Source organism: Asterias amurensis, chromosome 18, assembly GCF_032118995.1.
Source record: "Asterias amurensis chromosome 18, ASM3211899v1".
Taxonomy (NCBI): Eukaryota; Metazoa; Echinodermata; class Asteroidea; order Forcipulatida; family Asteriidae; genus Asterias; species Asterias amurensis.
In genome coordinates, this window is record NC_092665.1 from 12,130,041 (window position 1) to 12,147,019 (window position 16,979).

At 39.9% G+C, this 16,979-nt stretch overlaps 1 protein-coding gene across 1 annotated transcript in view; it reads left to right on the plus strand.

Moving 5' to 3' along the window:
• The window catches only part of LOC139950870 (neprilysin-1-like), a 37,302-nt gene that overhangs the window by 3,782 nt on the left and 16,541 nt on the right, over positions 1 to 16,979 (plus strand). Inside the window, exons 2-13 of the mRNA XM_071949706.1 lie at positions 3,321 to 3,486; positions 5,125 to 5,190; positions 6,480 to 6,641; positions 7,647 to 7,730; positions 9,097 to 9,314; positions 9,769 to 9,831; positions 11,034 to 11,150; positions 11,822 to 11,908; positions 13,514 to 13,647; positions 14,584 to 14,809; positions 15,779 to 15,877; positions 16,627 to 16,704. Coding sequence (XP_071805807.1) covers positions 3,357 to 3,486; positions 5,125 to 5,190; positions 6,480 to 6,641; positions 7,647 to 7,730; positions 9,097 to 9,314; positions 9,769 to 9,831; positions 11,034 to 11,150; positions 11,822 to 11,908; positions 13,514 to 13,647; positions 14,584 to 14,809; positions 15,779 to 15,877; positions 16,627 to 16,704 — 1,464 coding nt within the window. The 5' untranslated portion in view covers positions 3,321 to 3,356. The remainder of the gene's footprint in view (positions 1 to 3,320; positions 3,487 to 5,124; positions 5,191 to 6,479; positions 6,642 to 7,646; positions 7,731 to 9,096; positions 9,315 to 9,768; positions 9,832 to 11,033; positions 11,151 to 11,821; positions 11,909 to 13,513; positions 13,648 to 14,583; positions 14,810 to 15,778; positions 15,878 to 16,626; positions 16,705 to 16,979) is intronic.

A 16,979-nucleotide genomic window follows, 5' to 3' on the forward strand; every position in this document is an offset into this window, starting at 1 on the left:
ATTGGGTTACAGTACACAGACCTTCTAGTGAGTGTGTGCAGCTGGTTAAGTAATTTAGGTCTAGCGGTAAATTTGGCTCTGACCCCTTGTTGGAGAAGGATCAAACTAAATTTGGTATGATACTTAAAGGCAGTGGACACTATTGGTAATTGTCAAAGACTAGCCTTCACAGTTGGTGTATCTCAAGATTATAATGAAAGAAAAAACACCCTTGTCACACGAAGTTGTGTGCGTTTAGATGGTTGATTTCGAGACCTCAAGTTCTAAATCTGAGGTCTCGAAATCAAATTCGTGGAAAATTACTTCTTTCTCGAAAACCATGGCACTTCAGAGGGAGCCGTTTCTCACAATGTTTTATGCCATCAACCTCTCCCCATTACTCGTCACCAAGAAAGGTTTTATGCTAATAATTATTTTTGAGTAATTACCAATAGTGTCCACTGCCTTTAAAAACTAAGCTATTTATTACATTCTGTACCAGCCACTTGCAAAGAAGCAGGCCCAACATGTAGGCCATTTACACCAGGGAATAATTGGTGGGTTCTGACCTGTGATTCACAAACCAGTATTGCACACCCTGATATTACATTTGGAAACTATTCATTTCTGTTTTTTTTACCCGTATATCAATGTGCGTCATTAAGTCGGTGTGTATGCTTACCGGTACATGTACTTTTCAACCCCATTAGACATGGGTTGTTTTCAAACCGTACAGTGAGAAAATGAAAGAAATGTTTGCTTCAATGAACATACATTGTGAGTAAATCCAAATGGAACACCCATTCATGCCATACACGATTCTGAATGAATGGTTGCCCTTTCAAAAATTACCTGACCTATCATGTGGTATCAAAAATCAACAAACAAGCAGCCTCCTAGGAATATTTCGCTCTTGTGAAGTATGATAATTTTTGCAATGTTAAATTCTGTTAAAGACAGTGGACACTATTGGTAAATGTCATACACCAGTCTTCTCACTTGGTGTATCTCAACGTATGCATGAAATAACAAACCTGTGAAAATTTGAGCTCAATCGGCCGTAGAAGTTGCGAGATAATAATGAAAGCAAAAACACCCTTGTCACACGAAGTTGTGTGCGTTTAGATGGTTGATTTCGAGACCTCAAGTTCTAGTCTCGAAATCAAGTTCGTGGAAAATTACTCCTTTCTCGAAAACAACGTCACTTCAGAGGAAGCTGTTTCTCACAATGTTTTATACTATCAACCTCTCCCCATTACTCGTAATCAAGAAAGGTTTTATGATGGTAATTATTTTGAGTAATTACCAGTAGTGTCCACTGCCTTTAAAGCCATTGGACCCTTTCGGTAAACAGTATTTTCCAAGGCCCACACTTCGTGTATCACAACTTCTATATAAAATAACAAACCTGTGGAAATTTAGGCTCAATCGGACATCGGAGTCGGGAGAAAATAACGGGAAAACCCACTCCTGTTTTCGCGCGTTTTGCCGTGTCATGACATGTGTTTATAACAAATCCGTAATTCTCGTTAACGAGAATTTATATTGTTTTACCGTTTTCTCAAAAAGTAAAGCATTTCATGGACTAATATTTCAAGAGAAGTCTTTCACCACTACCTTCTGTAAAACCTGTAAATTATTTGTAAATCTGTGAACTTTTTTTTTTTTTCTGTACCGAAAGGGTCCAATGGCTTTAAGGCTTTTCTATCTTGGAATCCTTGGTGAAGAATATTCTAGAGTTTGCAGCACCAGAGTGGCTGACTAGAATTAGTGAAGATAGTCCCTGGCAAGTCTTGGAAACTCCAAGGAGCATTATGTTCCTCAGAGGCCAGGCCATTAGAGGATGGAGACATTTGCTACCTGGTTCGCAGGGCAAGCTTTTACATTGTGTGGAAGATGAGGCAAGCGCAACAAACATACCAATTCTGAATTTAAAGTCACCTGGAAATAGAATTTTTTTTCTTTCAAACATAAGAGTATATGCTTACGAACAATAAAACAATTTTTTTAGTAATGGTTTGTCACGATTTATATGTTTAAAAAATATATAAAGTTGTTTGGGGGCTGACTCCGCCTACCCCTTTTGTGACGTCAATCGAGGCAGACTTTGCCTGCAATGCGTATAGTAAACACACGTGCAAAGTACATGTACGTCCAAGTCGTGAGTTGGTACATTTCAAAAAGTGTTTTTCTGCATTCAGCAGCAATACACCTGGTCGGCATTGCCGGATTATTATTATTTTTTTTTGGTCTTATTAGTGACAAAAGCTTTATTTTGAAAAAATACCACTTCCAAGTGACTTTAAATGTTTACGGCACATCGGTACAACTGTACATGTACCAGGGTTTTGCTTATAATACATCTGGAGGTTGCTTAAAATACAATAGCTTGCCTCGAACAATTTGAGACAGGAACTGTCTATAGTCGAACAATTTGAGACAGGAACTGTCTATAGTCTATAGAATCTATAGTCTGAGATATTCACATTAGGTGGTAACTTTTGACAAAGTGTTTACACTGCCAGAAATTATGCCATGGTTTTTCACTAGTTTCCTGTTCTCTCTAAGCGTTACACAACGGATTAAGCCCAAAGTTTCACAGGTTGGTTATTGCAAAACGTTAATGGCCTGACGTTCCAACCCAAGCAGGTTTGTTATTGCATAGATTGATCACACAAACATGACAAAACACGAACAATTTGTCAGCTCCACCATATCTGTAAAGTTTCAAATCCTACTAATTCTGAAAAACCTTATTAAATATTAAGAAAGAGTTACTGCTTTAAAGGATTTGGGTACTTTTTGTAACACAAAACACAATGTCCACAGATTTACATTAAATTTGCACCGTTTTAAGATAATGATACTGTAGAAAGCGTACCTTAAAATATTAGTTGCTGAGGTGCTGTAGTTTTTGAGAAATGAGTAAAACAATGTCATGAAAATACATTTTTACATGCTAAAACAAGTTTCGTCTCATGATCACTGAGACAATTTTTTTTGCCCATGACATTGTTTTACTCATTTCTCCAAAAATACAGCACCTCAGCAGGTAATCTTTTCAGGGAAGCTTTCTACCTTCATTATCTTCAAACTTTGCAAGTTTAATGTAAGTCTGCGGACATTGTGTTTTTTTGTCCTACAAAAAGTACATAGACCCTTTAAAACACACATGGTAAGTACTGTTTGTTGTTACAACAATCATTGAAAAAAAACCCCAAAACAACGAAGACATAATCAAAGAGTAGTCAGTATACAGCCTCATCACCCCCCCCCCTCCAAAAAAAAACCTTTAACCTTTCACCAATAACTTTTTATGAATGAACTGTCTTTGATACCAGGTGGCAATCTCAAGATTCTCAAGTCAGTAATGCAAGATGGCAATGGGAGATAAGGAAGAGCTTGTTATGGAAGATGTGTATGTACGGCAAAGCAAACACAGTAAAATCTTCCTGGGCATTATTTCAGTACTGTTTTGCATCATAGTCTGTCTCTTAGGACTCTTAAGTAAGTATTAAAGGGAAGGTACACGTTTGGTAATTACTCAAAACCAATGTTAACTTAAAAACTGACTTGGTAACGAGCATTGGAGAGCTGTTGTGGGAAACGACTCCCTCTGAAGTAACATAGTTTTTGAGAAAGAGGTAATTTCTCACTAAAATAATAAAAGACTTCTAGCTATAGAAGTCTTTTATTCCTATCTGAAAGCACACAAATTCGTCCAACAAGGGTGTTTTTCTTTCATCATTTTCTCGCAAATGTGATGACCAATTGAGCCCAAATTTTCACAGGCTTGTTATTTTATGCTTATGATGGGATACACTAAGTGAGAACACTGGTCTTTGACAAATACCAAATATGTTCAGTGCCTTTAAAGGAACACGTTGCCTTGGATCGGTCGTTGAAAAGTGTTTGTTATAAAATGCAAATGATTAGAAAGATTTTTTAAAAAGTAGAATTTAATGATCCACACAAGTATCACTCGAAATTGCGTGGATTTCCTTTTACCTCGTCGACAAACACGGTCGGCCATTTTTGGGAGTCAAATTTTACCGTGTTAGTTTGCAAAAGAAAAGGAAAACCACGCAATTTCGGGGCAACTTTGTGTGGATCATTGTATTCTACTTTTAAAACATCTTTCTAACCATATGCATTTCATAACATACGGTTTCAAACGCTTTTTATAGACTAACTTGACCGATCCAAGGCAACATCCTTTAAGATGTAAAGTTCCTATTCAATTAATAAACATTCTGAACAATTTAATAGATGGAAATTTGCATTGAAGAATATTAATTTTGGTTTTACCCTGTGTACACCAATGTGTGTAAGCACTGCATGCTCGGTACTTTCCTGAGCTCTGTGTAGTAAAATCATAGGGATGTTGCTCATTGGGATTCGAACCCAAGACCTTTTTTTAAATTCTAGCGCAGTATCGTACCAACTAGACCACTGAAATTGCGGTACCCGCTGCTAAAAAATAGGATTCGAACTACCTCTAGACTTTTCACCACTCTTTTAATCCTTTCACAACTCTTGGATATTCCACTGTGACTCACGTTACATTAAAGGCACCTGGACACATTTGAGAATATTGTCACAGACTAGTCTTCTCACTTGGTGTATCTCAACATATGCATAAAATAACAAACCTGTGAAAATTTAAACTCAAATGGTCGTCAGAAGTTGCGAGATAATAATGGAAGAATAAGCACCCTTGTCACACGAATTTGTGTGCTTTTAGATGCTTGATTTCGGGACCTCAAAATCTAATCCTGAGGTCTCAAAATCAAATTAAAATATTTAAGTGGAAAATTACTTCTTTCTCAAAAACTTCAGAGGGAGCTGTTTCTCACAATGTACTATCAACAGCTCTCCATTAATTTTTTTAAAGTAATTTTTGAGTAATTTTTGTTTTTTGTTTTTTGTTTGTTACATTATATGCAATTCGCCAGACACACAAGGCCACTTACAGGTGTGGGGCCACAATTATTTTTTCCAGAGGCCGTTGCCACCTACTCCTAGGGCTGAAACAGGGTTACCCCTTTCACAGTCCATACAGATGTAGGCTTGGGTATCATCAGTTAACAATTAGTGTCCAGTGCCTTTAATTTGAATTTGAATTGTGCTTTTTGTCTTTTCCAGTACACTTCATTTTGGACAGCAAATCATGCAACTCCGTTTGTTCAACAGAGCGATGTGTGCAATCGGGTGAGCTTCTTATTTAACACTGCATGTAGTTCATACTTCGAATAATTGATACAGACTTGGAATGCATTTTAACCAATGAAACTGAATTATTTGTTTGCTGAATTTGATCTTGAAAACGTGTATAAACCCAGATTTCTTTTTATGAATTAAATCAGTAAAACGTACAAATGAGCCCAGATTTGTTTAATGTTTTTGTTTTTGAAAACTTGCCTAACATCACAAGGCCTGCTTAGCGGTCAAGGTGGGGGGCTACACTTAACTGATTTGGGCTGTCAACCAAAATCAGATGTCACCAGGGACATGTTCTCACCTACTCCTGGGGCTGAAACAGGGTTACCCTCAGTCTTTGTCACCCTCTTTACCGTCAGTAAGGATGTAGGCATGGGTATCATCCGCTAGGAGCCTGGCTGGTAGAGCAGAATGCACTACCTTCCCAACTTGTTTTTACAAAGAAGTTGTGGTTTAGTGCCTGCCTCAAGTGTTATGACAGGGATTCAAACCCACACTCTGCCGCTGAAAACACCAGGGCCCAGTTTCATAGCGCTGCTTAACGGTAAGCAAATTTGCGTGCTTACTGTAGCAGAAAAATTTGCTTAAGCCTTAGCGAAGTTCACAGGTTAGCAGAAAAATTGGGAGGCCATTTTATTACGTGTTTACCGCGGATTTCTATTGTGACGTCATTTATTTTTCGTGCGGTAAGCACCGGAAGGTTAGCATGCCTTTTCGTGTGCTTACGGTTAGCAGCGCTATGAAACAGAAATTGCACAGTAAGCACAAAATTGGCCGCTAAGCAGCGCTATGAAATTGGGCCCAGGGATTGGGTCTGGTGAACTAGACTGCTCAGCCATAGTGGAAGTGTCGTGACCGCACCGAGAGTACTGAATTCAAACTATGGTGTTGCTGATCAGCAGAGTGTGGGTTCACGTCCCAGTCATGAGACACTTAACCATTGCTTCGTTCTTTGGATGGAACATATAATGGTTTGTCCCGTGTATTGTGTAACGCACGTAAAAGAACCCAGTGCACTTATCGAAAAGAGAAGGGGTTGGCCCCGGTGTTCGTGGCTGTGGCTGCTGTATGCGCCATAGCACCTTGTAAGCCCTTATACGATGCTACAAACTTGGGTCTCAGAATTCATAACTTCAATAACCTAGTGCCTTGAGTACCTTGTTGGTAGAAACGTGCCCTATATAAGACTTCAATAAAATATTATATTCTGACACGCCACAAACTGTTTGAAACTGTAAAACTTCAAAATTAGTGACTGTTTTTGTTTTCATTAATCACAGCTGCGGTTTATCTCAGTAATATGAATAGAAGCGTGGATCCATGTGAGAATTTCTACGAGTACTCGTGCGGGGGTTGGAAAACCAAGCATATCATCGGCGAAGATGAGACCTCCGTGTCGGCATTTGGCAAGCTCGACGACGACGTCGGCATTAAATGCAAAGGTACACAATCGACAAACTTACAAGTAGTTATGTTATAATTTCAAAAATGTGCATGCTGAGAAATGGTTATTTTAGATCCATCATTCATTTAAAGTGTTTATTTTTTTGGTCATCTGGTCCAGTAGATATTAGCCCACTGCTAAAGTGACTGGACATTGGTCAAGTAAAACACAATCAGTGGTACAGTATTCAATTGTTGCATGCTGTGAGGGGGTCCTTGGTGTTGTGTACACTTGAGGGGGCAAATAGCCCCCTCTGTATCGCCTCGGGGTAAACAAAACCCATGGACCCCCGTCATAGTGTGCCGCAATTGTTTTGTTATAACTTGGTAAAATTATAATTCCTCTTCTCAAAGTTCTGTTGTCATCTTTAAACATTATTTACAGCGAAGTAAGCATAGTTCAATAAGCAGACAAACAGTTCAATTAAGAAACATTTCTCTCGAAACTGCAGCTGTTTCGCACAAAGTGCTGAAAATCAACCAATGGTTGGAACGATCAAGGAAGTGTACACATGTACCATGGCTCAGGATGTGCGCTACGCATAACGCGTAGCGCGCATCCTAGCCACGGTACATGTGTTTTTGTAACACACCACGTGATTGCTTCTCAACCAATCAAACTTCACAATTTGTTACCGGGGTATAACAACAAGCCTTTTTGAGGTATGGCGGACGTGATACGCGCGCGTCACACGCCGCGACTGATGCCACGCTCACCATGTTGGTGGTCATTAGGTTTACGTGTAAACGCCGCGTCGCCTAAAATGCGCACTTCACTGAATAACACACGTTTTGTTTCTATGGTCAATACGCACAAATTTACCACAACTTTACAGTGATGTAGCATTGTGTCCGCCATACCTCAAAAAGGCTTGTAGATGTTGGCCCTCTGCTAAAATTACTGGTTTCGGGTCAGTGGCCAAGCAGATAATTTGAACCCTTTGACCACTGTCAAAGAAAGACCGATATTCATCTCATACATTGTTTCTGGTTTCATACTTTAGCCATCTTTGAAAGTGCTCCAGGGAAGAATGAACCAAAGGCGGTCAGCAGTGTCAGGAATTTCTACAAGTCTTGTGTGGATTTAGGTGAGACCATAACATATAACAGGCCTGCTGTCGATTTTACAAAGAGTTAGGACTCGTCTTATCTCGAGTTAGGACGAGTAACTCGTCTTAACTTAGGATTAATCTTAAGGTCTGCATGCTACAGTGCAGGGTTGGGACTCGTCCTAAGTCCTAAGATAAGTCTTAAGTTAGGAAGAGTTTTGTGAAATCGACGGCTGATACTTTACGGAGGCAACGAAGGCGTTTGCCTCCATGCCCTCTGGTCATTGCCTTGGTGCCCTTGCAATGCTCTGTAGAAATTTACAATTTTCTCATAGGGTGCCCTTTACCAAAAAGAAAATGCCTTGGTGCCCTTGCCCTTTTAACAATCGAAGCATTCAGGCCTGTATAATACATGTATTTATTCATAAATACTTCAGACAGTTTAGCTATTTCTATTGGTTGAGAGCCTGTCACGTAGGGGTGTTTAAACGGTTGATACTGACCAGCTGGAGCTGTTTATAACCGATTGTTTTCGGATACGTTTGTGCGGGTTAGCCCTCAACCTCAATCACAGGGGTGATCAATCTTATCGCGCCATTTAAGTCATTTTTGAGTACGAGGATGTATACTACGCGCACGAATGCATGTCCGAAAACTGTCTCAGTCATAAAAACGCAACACACGTACAGAGCTCAAGGAAGAGCTCTAAGTTTCTTACTTTATTACGCCTTTTAAAAAAAAAGGCATTTATGAATGGGAATAAAAGAGTAGTGACTTAAGACACTGCCGGTTTAAACGGCAGTTTAAGAACTCGTCGCTACCCTTTTATTCCCTTAGAATACAAATCTTGAAGAAGTGTACTTTTTAGAGAAAAAGGGTAATTTTCACCGGAGAGCTGTTGATAGTATTTAACACATTGTGAGAGACGACTCCCTCTGAAGTAACGTAGTTTTTGAGAAATGGGTATTTTCTCACTAAAATATTACAAGACTTTAGGTGAAGCCTTTTATTTCTACCTGAAAGCACACAAATGTGTACAACAAGGTTTTTCTTTTTTTCTTTCATCATTCTTTTGCAACTTTGATGACAAATCAAGTCCAATATTTCACAAGCTTGTTATTTTATGCAATTATGTTGGGATACACCAAGTGAGTAAACCTGTCCTTGACAATTCCTGCTGTCCTTTCACCAAACTATTCCTAACTTGGGATTAATCTTAGGATTTAGGACAAGGTAGGTTCTGTATCTGAAGATGTAGGACGCATTAAACCCATCTTAAGTTAGGATGGGTTACTCGCCATAACTCAAGATTAATTTTAGCGTTTCATGAAATCGGCTGCTGTGCCTTTGGTGCAATATATACAAATTATTATTATTACTCTTTGATTATGACATTTACACCCAGATGCCATCAACAAATTAGATGCCCAGCCAGTTATGGATATCTTGGCTGACATCGGAGGTTGGCCGGTCCTTGGTTCGAATCCCGGTGGCAATTGGCAGGAGACTTCATATGACTTTGTCAGGCTTAAGACACTCATCTCCAGGAAGCACGGCAGTGGAGGAATATTATCGGTTACAATCGGCGCAGATGATAAGAACACCACAAGAAACGTCTTAATAGTGAATATGATATTTCTTTGGTGTTTTCCATCCCCATCCCAATTGTTTTGCTTCTTTAATTTGTATCCAAACATGAACTTGATGGTATCATGGCCGAGCGGATAAGAGCACCAAACTCAAGCTCTGGTGTTGCTGTTCAGCAGAGTGTGGGTTCGAATCCTGAGCAAGACACTTGTGTCCTTGAGCAAGACACTTAACTATAACTGCTTATCTCCACCCAGAGGGGTAAATAGGTACCTGTGAGGGCAGAGATGGTTCCTGTGAGCTTAGTAGCGCGTATTTGTTGCCTAGGCTGTACATGCTTAACCTCGGTCCCCATTGGATTGAATTTTTGTCATGCTGCAGAAAAGTCGCTGCAGAAAAGAGAAAGTCCAATGGGATTACGACTTTATTAGTCGGACTTCAATATCCATGAAATTAATTTTTTTTTTCTTGACTTTCTGATGCTATGTAGATTGACCAGCCTTGGTTATCCCTTGGAGACCCTGAATATTACCTAGATGCCAATAAAACAAAGGTAAGTGTTTTATAATTATTCAAATTGTTGTCATTCAAAGGACGAAGCAATAAGGGTAAAGTTTTCTTTCCTGAAGGACACAAGTGCCAAGATCGGGACACTCCGCTGATCAGAAACCTCAGAGCTTGATTTCGGTGTGCTTAGACACTAGACACTATTAGTATTTACTCAAAATAATTGTTAGCATTAAAACTTGGTATCGAGCAGTGGAGAGCTGTTGAGAAACGGCTCCCTCTGAAGTTACGTAGTTTTTGAGAAAGAGGTAATTTCTCACTCAAATATTAAAAGACTTCAAGCCGGAAGCCTTTTATTATGCATCTAAATGCACACAAAGTTGTGCAACAAGGGTGTTTTTACTTTCATTATTCTCTTGCAACTTAAATGACCAATTGAGTCAGATTTGTTGTTGATATCACCAAGTAAGAATACTGGTCTTTGACAATTACCAAATGTGTCCAGTGCCTTTAATAAGTCAGATTCTCTGACAAAGTGAGAAAGGTGCAACTTTATGCAGATGAAACCAAGGATGCCTCATAAATGAACTTAAAGGCAGTGGACACTATTGGTAATTACTCAAAATAATTACTAGCATAAAACCTTACTTGGTAACGAGTAATGGGGAGAGGTTGATAGTATAAAACACTGTGAGAAACGGCTCCCTCTGAAGTGATGTTGTTTTCGAGAAAGAAGTAATTTTCCACGAATTTGATTTCGAGACCTCACGTTTAGAGTTTGAGGTCTCGAAATCAAGCATCTGAAAGCACACAACTTCGTGTGACATGGGTGTTTTTTTCTTTCATTATTATCTTGCAAGTTCGATGACCGATTGAGCTCAAATTTTCACAGGTTTGTTATTTTATGCATATGTTGAGATGCACCAACTGTGAAGGCTAGTCTTTGACAATTACCAATAGTGTCCACTGCCTTCAATCACTGTAGCTTGCAAGCCTGATGAGGAAACCTGTAAACGAGTATCCATGCTTGCTTGGGGAACCAAAAACACCTGGGTTAACCTTTAGTCTTCCGGTTTCTGGAAGTGTTCTGGGTTCTTTTATTTGAACAAGTACACAGGACCTATTGGAAAGCATTATGCCCAAGGATACAAATTGAGTGTCATGACTGATCGAGACACTCTGCTGATCAGAAACGCCAGTGCCACAACATGCAAAATATAAATACCTATTTTTATTATCGTATTGCAGGAGAAGGAAGCTTTTATGAAGTACATGATTGACATAGCAGTGGCCTTGGGAGCGGATTCAGCAGCTGCTAGTGAACAGATGCAAGAAGTTATGGATTTTGAAACCGCTATTGCAAGTGTAAGATATTCTTTTCTAAAAATACCCAGTAGCGTGTCCCGGGCTAACGGTTTAGTGCACCGGATTCAAGCCCAATTTCATGGGCCCAATTTCATGGCTCTTCGTACCGTGAAATCATGCGCTTTTGATCACGATCCCCCGCTTGCCTGCAACTGCCTAATTTCTGCGCTAGCCTTGTAAGCGTAGAATGCCTAGTAACGTGCAGTGCGCACGTGCACTAGCCAAAATTCGCTGCTAACCCGTGAAATACGCTTGCCGTAAGCACAGAATTCCCTGCTTCTGTAAGCACCGATTCTGTGCTTACGGTAAGCAGAGCCATGAAATTGGGCCCTGGTCGTGACACTTGTGTCCTTAGGCAATACATGTACACTTGATCATAATTGCTTCGTAAAGTTGGGGAGGTAGTGCTTTCTGCTCTACCGGCAGCAATACACTTGACCACAATTGCTTCGTAAAGTTGGGGAGGTAGTGCTTTCTGCTCTACCGGCAGCAATACACTTGACCACAATTGCTTCGTAAAGTTGGGGAGGTAGTGCTTTCTGCTCTACCAGCGATTGATGACACCCCAAGCCTACATTTGTATTGACTGTAAAGGGAGTAACCCTGTTTCAGACTCAGGAATAGGTGAATGATTTCGAATGAACGATTAATTCTGGGTTCTATTTCTCTAGATGCTTGTTCCAAAGTCCGAGAGGAGAGACAGTGAGAAGTTGTACAATGTATATACTCTTCAGGAGCTGAGGACGGCCTATCCTCTGGTAAGTATTATCTAGCAAGTGGAAAGTATCGTGGCCATGCGGCTAAGAGCACCGAATTCAAACTCTGGTGTTTCTGTCAGCAGAGTGTGGGTTCGAGTCCCATTCGTGACACATGTCCTTATAAGCAAGACACTTATTGCTTCGTTTTTGGTTTGGACGTAAAGCCGTTGGCACTAGTCTTTCCTAACGCACGTAAAAGAACCCAGTGCACTTATCAAAAGAGAAGGGGTTCGCCCCGGTGTTCCTGGTTTGATTGGCAGTATATTGTTCACAGCACCTTGTGAACCATAACTTGGTGCTGTCTCATAATGGGAGACTTTTGGGATGCTTGGTGGCAGCAGACTTATACCAGGTAAAATCCATTTTTCTCGGTCATGTGCGCACGCTCAGAACTACGTAACAATGGAAAGTTACCTGGTAAGTCTGCTGCCACCTAGCGTCCGAAAGTCTCCCATTCAAACAAAGTTGAGTGACTATTATAAGAAGCCAATATTATTATACACAATCTGAGAACTATTTAAAGCCAGTGGACACTTTCGGTAAACAGTATTGTCCAAAGGCCCACACTTCGTGTATCACAACTCATATACAAAATAACAAACCTGTGAAAATTTAAGCTCAATCGGTCATCAGAGTCGGGAGAAAATAACGGGAAAACCCACCCTTGTATCCACGCGTTTCGCCGTGTCATGACATGTGTTTAAAATAAATCCGTAATTCTCGCTATCGAGAATTGATATTGTTTTACTGTTTTCTCAGAAAGTAAAGCATTTCATGGACTAATATTTCAAGAGAAGTCTTTCACCACTACCTTCTGTAAACCCTGTAAAGTTATTTGTAAATCTGTGAACTTTTTTTTTTTTTTTTCTGTACCGAAAGGTCCCAATGGCTTTATAACGCATAAATCATTTCTCAGATTAAAATGGTTTGAATTCCTCTCCCTACAACCACTTAACTTTCCAGGGAATTGTTTTCTGTTTATTATCAACAGCGGCAGTGCTTCTTACCTAGTGAGTTTGTATGTTCACTAATTTTTTAGTATTTTGCGAAGGTACACGTATTCCCTACCTTTATAAGTGGTATCATGCCCAAAACCCAGTTAAAACACCAGAGCACCGGTCAAAACTCCAAGAGCTTGAGTCCCGTGCTCTTAACTGCTCGCCCAGGGTAGCATTATAATCATTTAACAGTTAATCTTTGATGTACATTTCTTTCTATGTTTCATGACATTTTAAAAACAGTACATACCCCCCATACATACCAACATATGCATGAAATAACAAACCTGTGAAAATTTCAACTCAATTGGTGGTCCAAGTTGCGAGAGAATAATTGAAGAAAAAAAAAAACACCCTCGTCTACGCGCTTTCAGATACATGTACTCCAGCTGAGGTCCCAAATTCAATTCAAAATTTAAGTGAGAACTTACTTCTCTTTCTCAAAAACTACGTCACTTCAGAGGGAGCCATTTCTCACAATAATTTATACTATCAAAAGCTCTCCATTGCTCGTTACCACAGTTTACCAAGTAAATTTTTATACTAACGGTCATTTTGAGTAATTAGTGTCCAGTGCCTTTAAGCATGGTTATTGCCGTTATTTTAGATAAGCTGGGACTCGTACTTCAACCAGCTACTAAACGAGGAAGACACACCTCTACCAGACGATGAACGCATCATTAATATGTCACCAGACTTTCTAAAGAATGTTACAGAGTGGATTGGAGGCCAGCCTAAGAGGTGGGAGGCTACATTTATTTAGTTCTTGTTTGAAATTGTTCATTATGGAGCGTAAAGTCGTAGGGACCATGGGTTGTTTAATGCACGTAAAATAACCCAGTGCACTGATCCGAAAGAGACAGGGTTTGCCTCGGTGTTCCTGGTCTGATCAGCAGCATATTGCACCACAGCACTTTGTAAACCATTACATGATGCTACAAAAAGGAATAGGTCTCATACTTCAAAACTTAACTCCACATATCGTGCAAAAAAAACAAAACCTCTTCCGCCCGGTGTCCCTGGTCTGATCACTAACATATTTGCCACTGCACCTTTTAAACTACTATATTATGCAAAAAATAAGTAATTGGTCTTGTGCACTTGTCATAAAGAGACGGAGTTCGCCCCGGTGTTGACCTTGTAAACTATTATATGATGCTATAATAAGGAATAGGTCTCATACTTCAAACGTAACTCCTCATATCTTGGAGGAATACTGTGAGCGCTTTGATGCGGCCCTAGGGGTGTATGATAAAACGCTTTATCTTCTAGTACGCGCTAGTCCACCGATCAGATGCTCGAACTACAAGGGGGATAAAAACATATATACTACTTCCTCTGTTTTTATTGCACAGTGCGTATTGTGAGTGTCAATGCGTCACGCTCCGTATACGGACAGTGCAAAAATTACATTCTACTTTGTGTGCGTGCATGCTGTTCGTTGCGAAATAATGTTTTGAAATTAAACTTTGAGTGTTGCACGTTAGACTGGAAGATAAATTTGTTATAACATACGGGCTCGTGGAATACGAAAAAGTATAGCTCGTCTGCGGCCCACATTAAACTCGGCGGCGTTGGATATGGGACGCAGAAGCGCTATATTTTCCACTCGCACTCGTCTGATAACTTTTAGTATAAGAACCCAGTATTAATATTCTCTCCATGTCTTTAAAACAGAGTCGTTGCAAACTATCTCGTCGGGAAAGTGGTCAGTGGATATATCGGCTTGCTCGGACAAAGGTTCCTAGACATCTCACAGGCTTTAATAAACACATTATACGGAACAACAACAAGTACTGCACGATGGAAGAGATGCATCGGGAATGTGCAGGCAGGTACCTTCGTGTATGCCACAGGCCGGCTTTATGTAGCAGAAAACTTCCCGGCAACTGCAAAAGCAAAGGTACAGACCTTTAAATATTGGTATTTTAAAGGGAAGGTACATGTTGGTAATTACTCCAAAAAAAATATTAACTTAAAGACTGACTTAGTAACGAGCATCGGAGAGCTATTGATAATATAAAACATTGTGGGAAACGGCTCCCTTTTGAGAAAGAGGTAAATTCTCACTAAAATAATAAAAGACTTCTAGCTACTGTAGAAGTCTTTTATTCTTATTTGAAAGCACACAAATTCGTCCAACCAGGGTGTTTTTTCTTTCATCATTTTCTCGCAACTTTGATGACCAATTGAGCCCAAGTTTTTACAGGCTTATTTTATGGTTATGATGGGAGATACACCAAGTGAGAAGACTAGTCTTTGACAATTACCAAACGTGTACCCTCCCTTTAGAGGAAAATTACAAAATTGATATGGAAAGGTTTGTGGTAACACCTTGTAATGACTATCTCTAAATGAGTTGGGGTGGTTCTGAAAAGAACTGTTGGTTTCAACTCTACGTTTCAATCAGTATGCTCTGATTGACTTCTGGAGAAAGCTGGACTCTGAATTGGTTCCTGCTAACAAAACAGTTGCTGGCAGTGTTAAAGCACTTTATGTAATCCACCATATACATAAACTGACAAACCTGTAGAAGTTTGAGTGCATAAACTGACAAACGGGTAGAAGTTTGAGATTGATCGGCCATCTGGGTCACAAGAAAATAGTGAAAAAACGATTACACATTTTATATGACATCGATGCAAAAACAGAAATGAGTAAACGCTCCCTGAGCAATAAACTCCAAACGCGAAATTAGATTATTTATTTAAAATCAAACAGGCCTATGCAGTTTCAGACATAAATATTTCAAGGGATGTTTTCTACTATCATCATCATTAGACCGTGTAGGTTTTATGTCAATCTGTGATCTTCACGATTTTGTATCGTCTGATACAATTACACCAGCTTCTATTCAAATATTTTTTTTCAGACACTTCAGATGGTCAACAACTTGAAGGAAGCCTTCAAGAGCATGCTAAGTACAAACGATTGGATGGATGAAAAAGATAAAAAAGTTGCTGCTGAAAAGGTCAGAGTTCATAATAACCCAAGTTTTGCGAAGATTCAAAGAAGCAGTTTTCCCTGATCGGCCTGCAGAGGGGCGGCCAGCAGTGCTCTGACGAGGAGTCGTGCTGGCGCCGCCTACCGGTCGATCGGCAGCTGCTACAATATCCCACGTCAAACTTCCCATGCATGAATCATGAGCGGAATTAGATTTCAAACCAAGCCAGTGAATGGGCTGTGTTGCAACAATTTCACTCTCTCAGCCTTGCCCGTTTCAAGGCTCTGGGCCCAGTTTCATAGAGCTGCTTAAAAGCAGAAGAATATTGCTGAACTTTGGTCTGCTAAGCAGAAATGACCAGGGTACCAGCCATAAATTGTACATGTGCTGGTTTAGCTGGTAACCTTATTCTGGTCAGCATAATATTTGTTATGCATAGCTGCTTGTGCTTAAGCAGCTCTATGAAATTGGGCCCAGGGGTCGATTGCACAAAGCATTAAAAGTCATTGCAAGACTAGTTGCACCGTGGTGATTTATATTGTGACATCACACTTTTCTTAGCAGCTAAGGTTGATTTGCAGTTACGATCTTAGATCTTTGTGAAGTCAGCCCCAGGTTGCATTCTGCACTTTATGAATACAATAGCAGAAGATTTATACATTTTCTTTTATACACTTTTGGGTGGGGTGGGGGGGGTCCTGAAAAATACTACGGATTGTGCATTTGTCTAAATGTTAATAATTTCGAGCAGTCCTTTATTCCGATGTTTGTATTAGGCTGATGCCATGAAAGTTCACATTGGTTATCCAGACTGGATGCTGAACGATACCAAACTGGACGACTACTACAAAGGGGTACGTCTTATTTATTACAAAGGCCTACGGCTTTTATGGTATTACATCCCATCCTAAGGATTAAGTAAAAATGGATAGTAGTGTCTTACTCATGGACTCAAGTGTACTGACTGGGACTAAAACCCACACTCAGATCATGATTTGCTGGGCCCAATTTCATAGAGCTGCTTAAGCACAAAATTTTGCTTAAGCTAAAAAATCCTTGCTTCGTAAAATCAGATAACCAGCTAAGACTCCACTAAATTGTTACGCTAAGTAAACAATAGCTAACTACC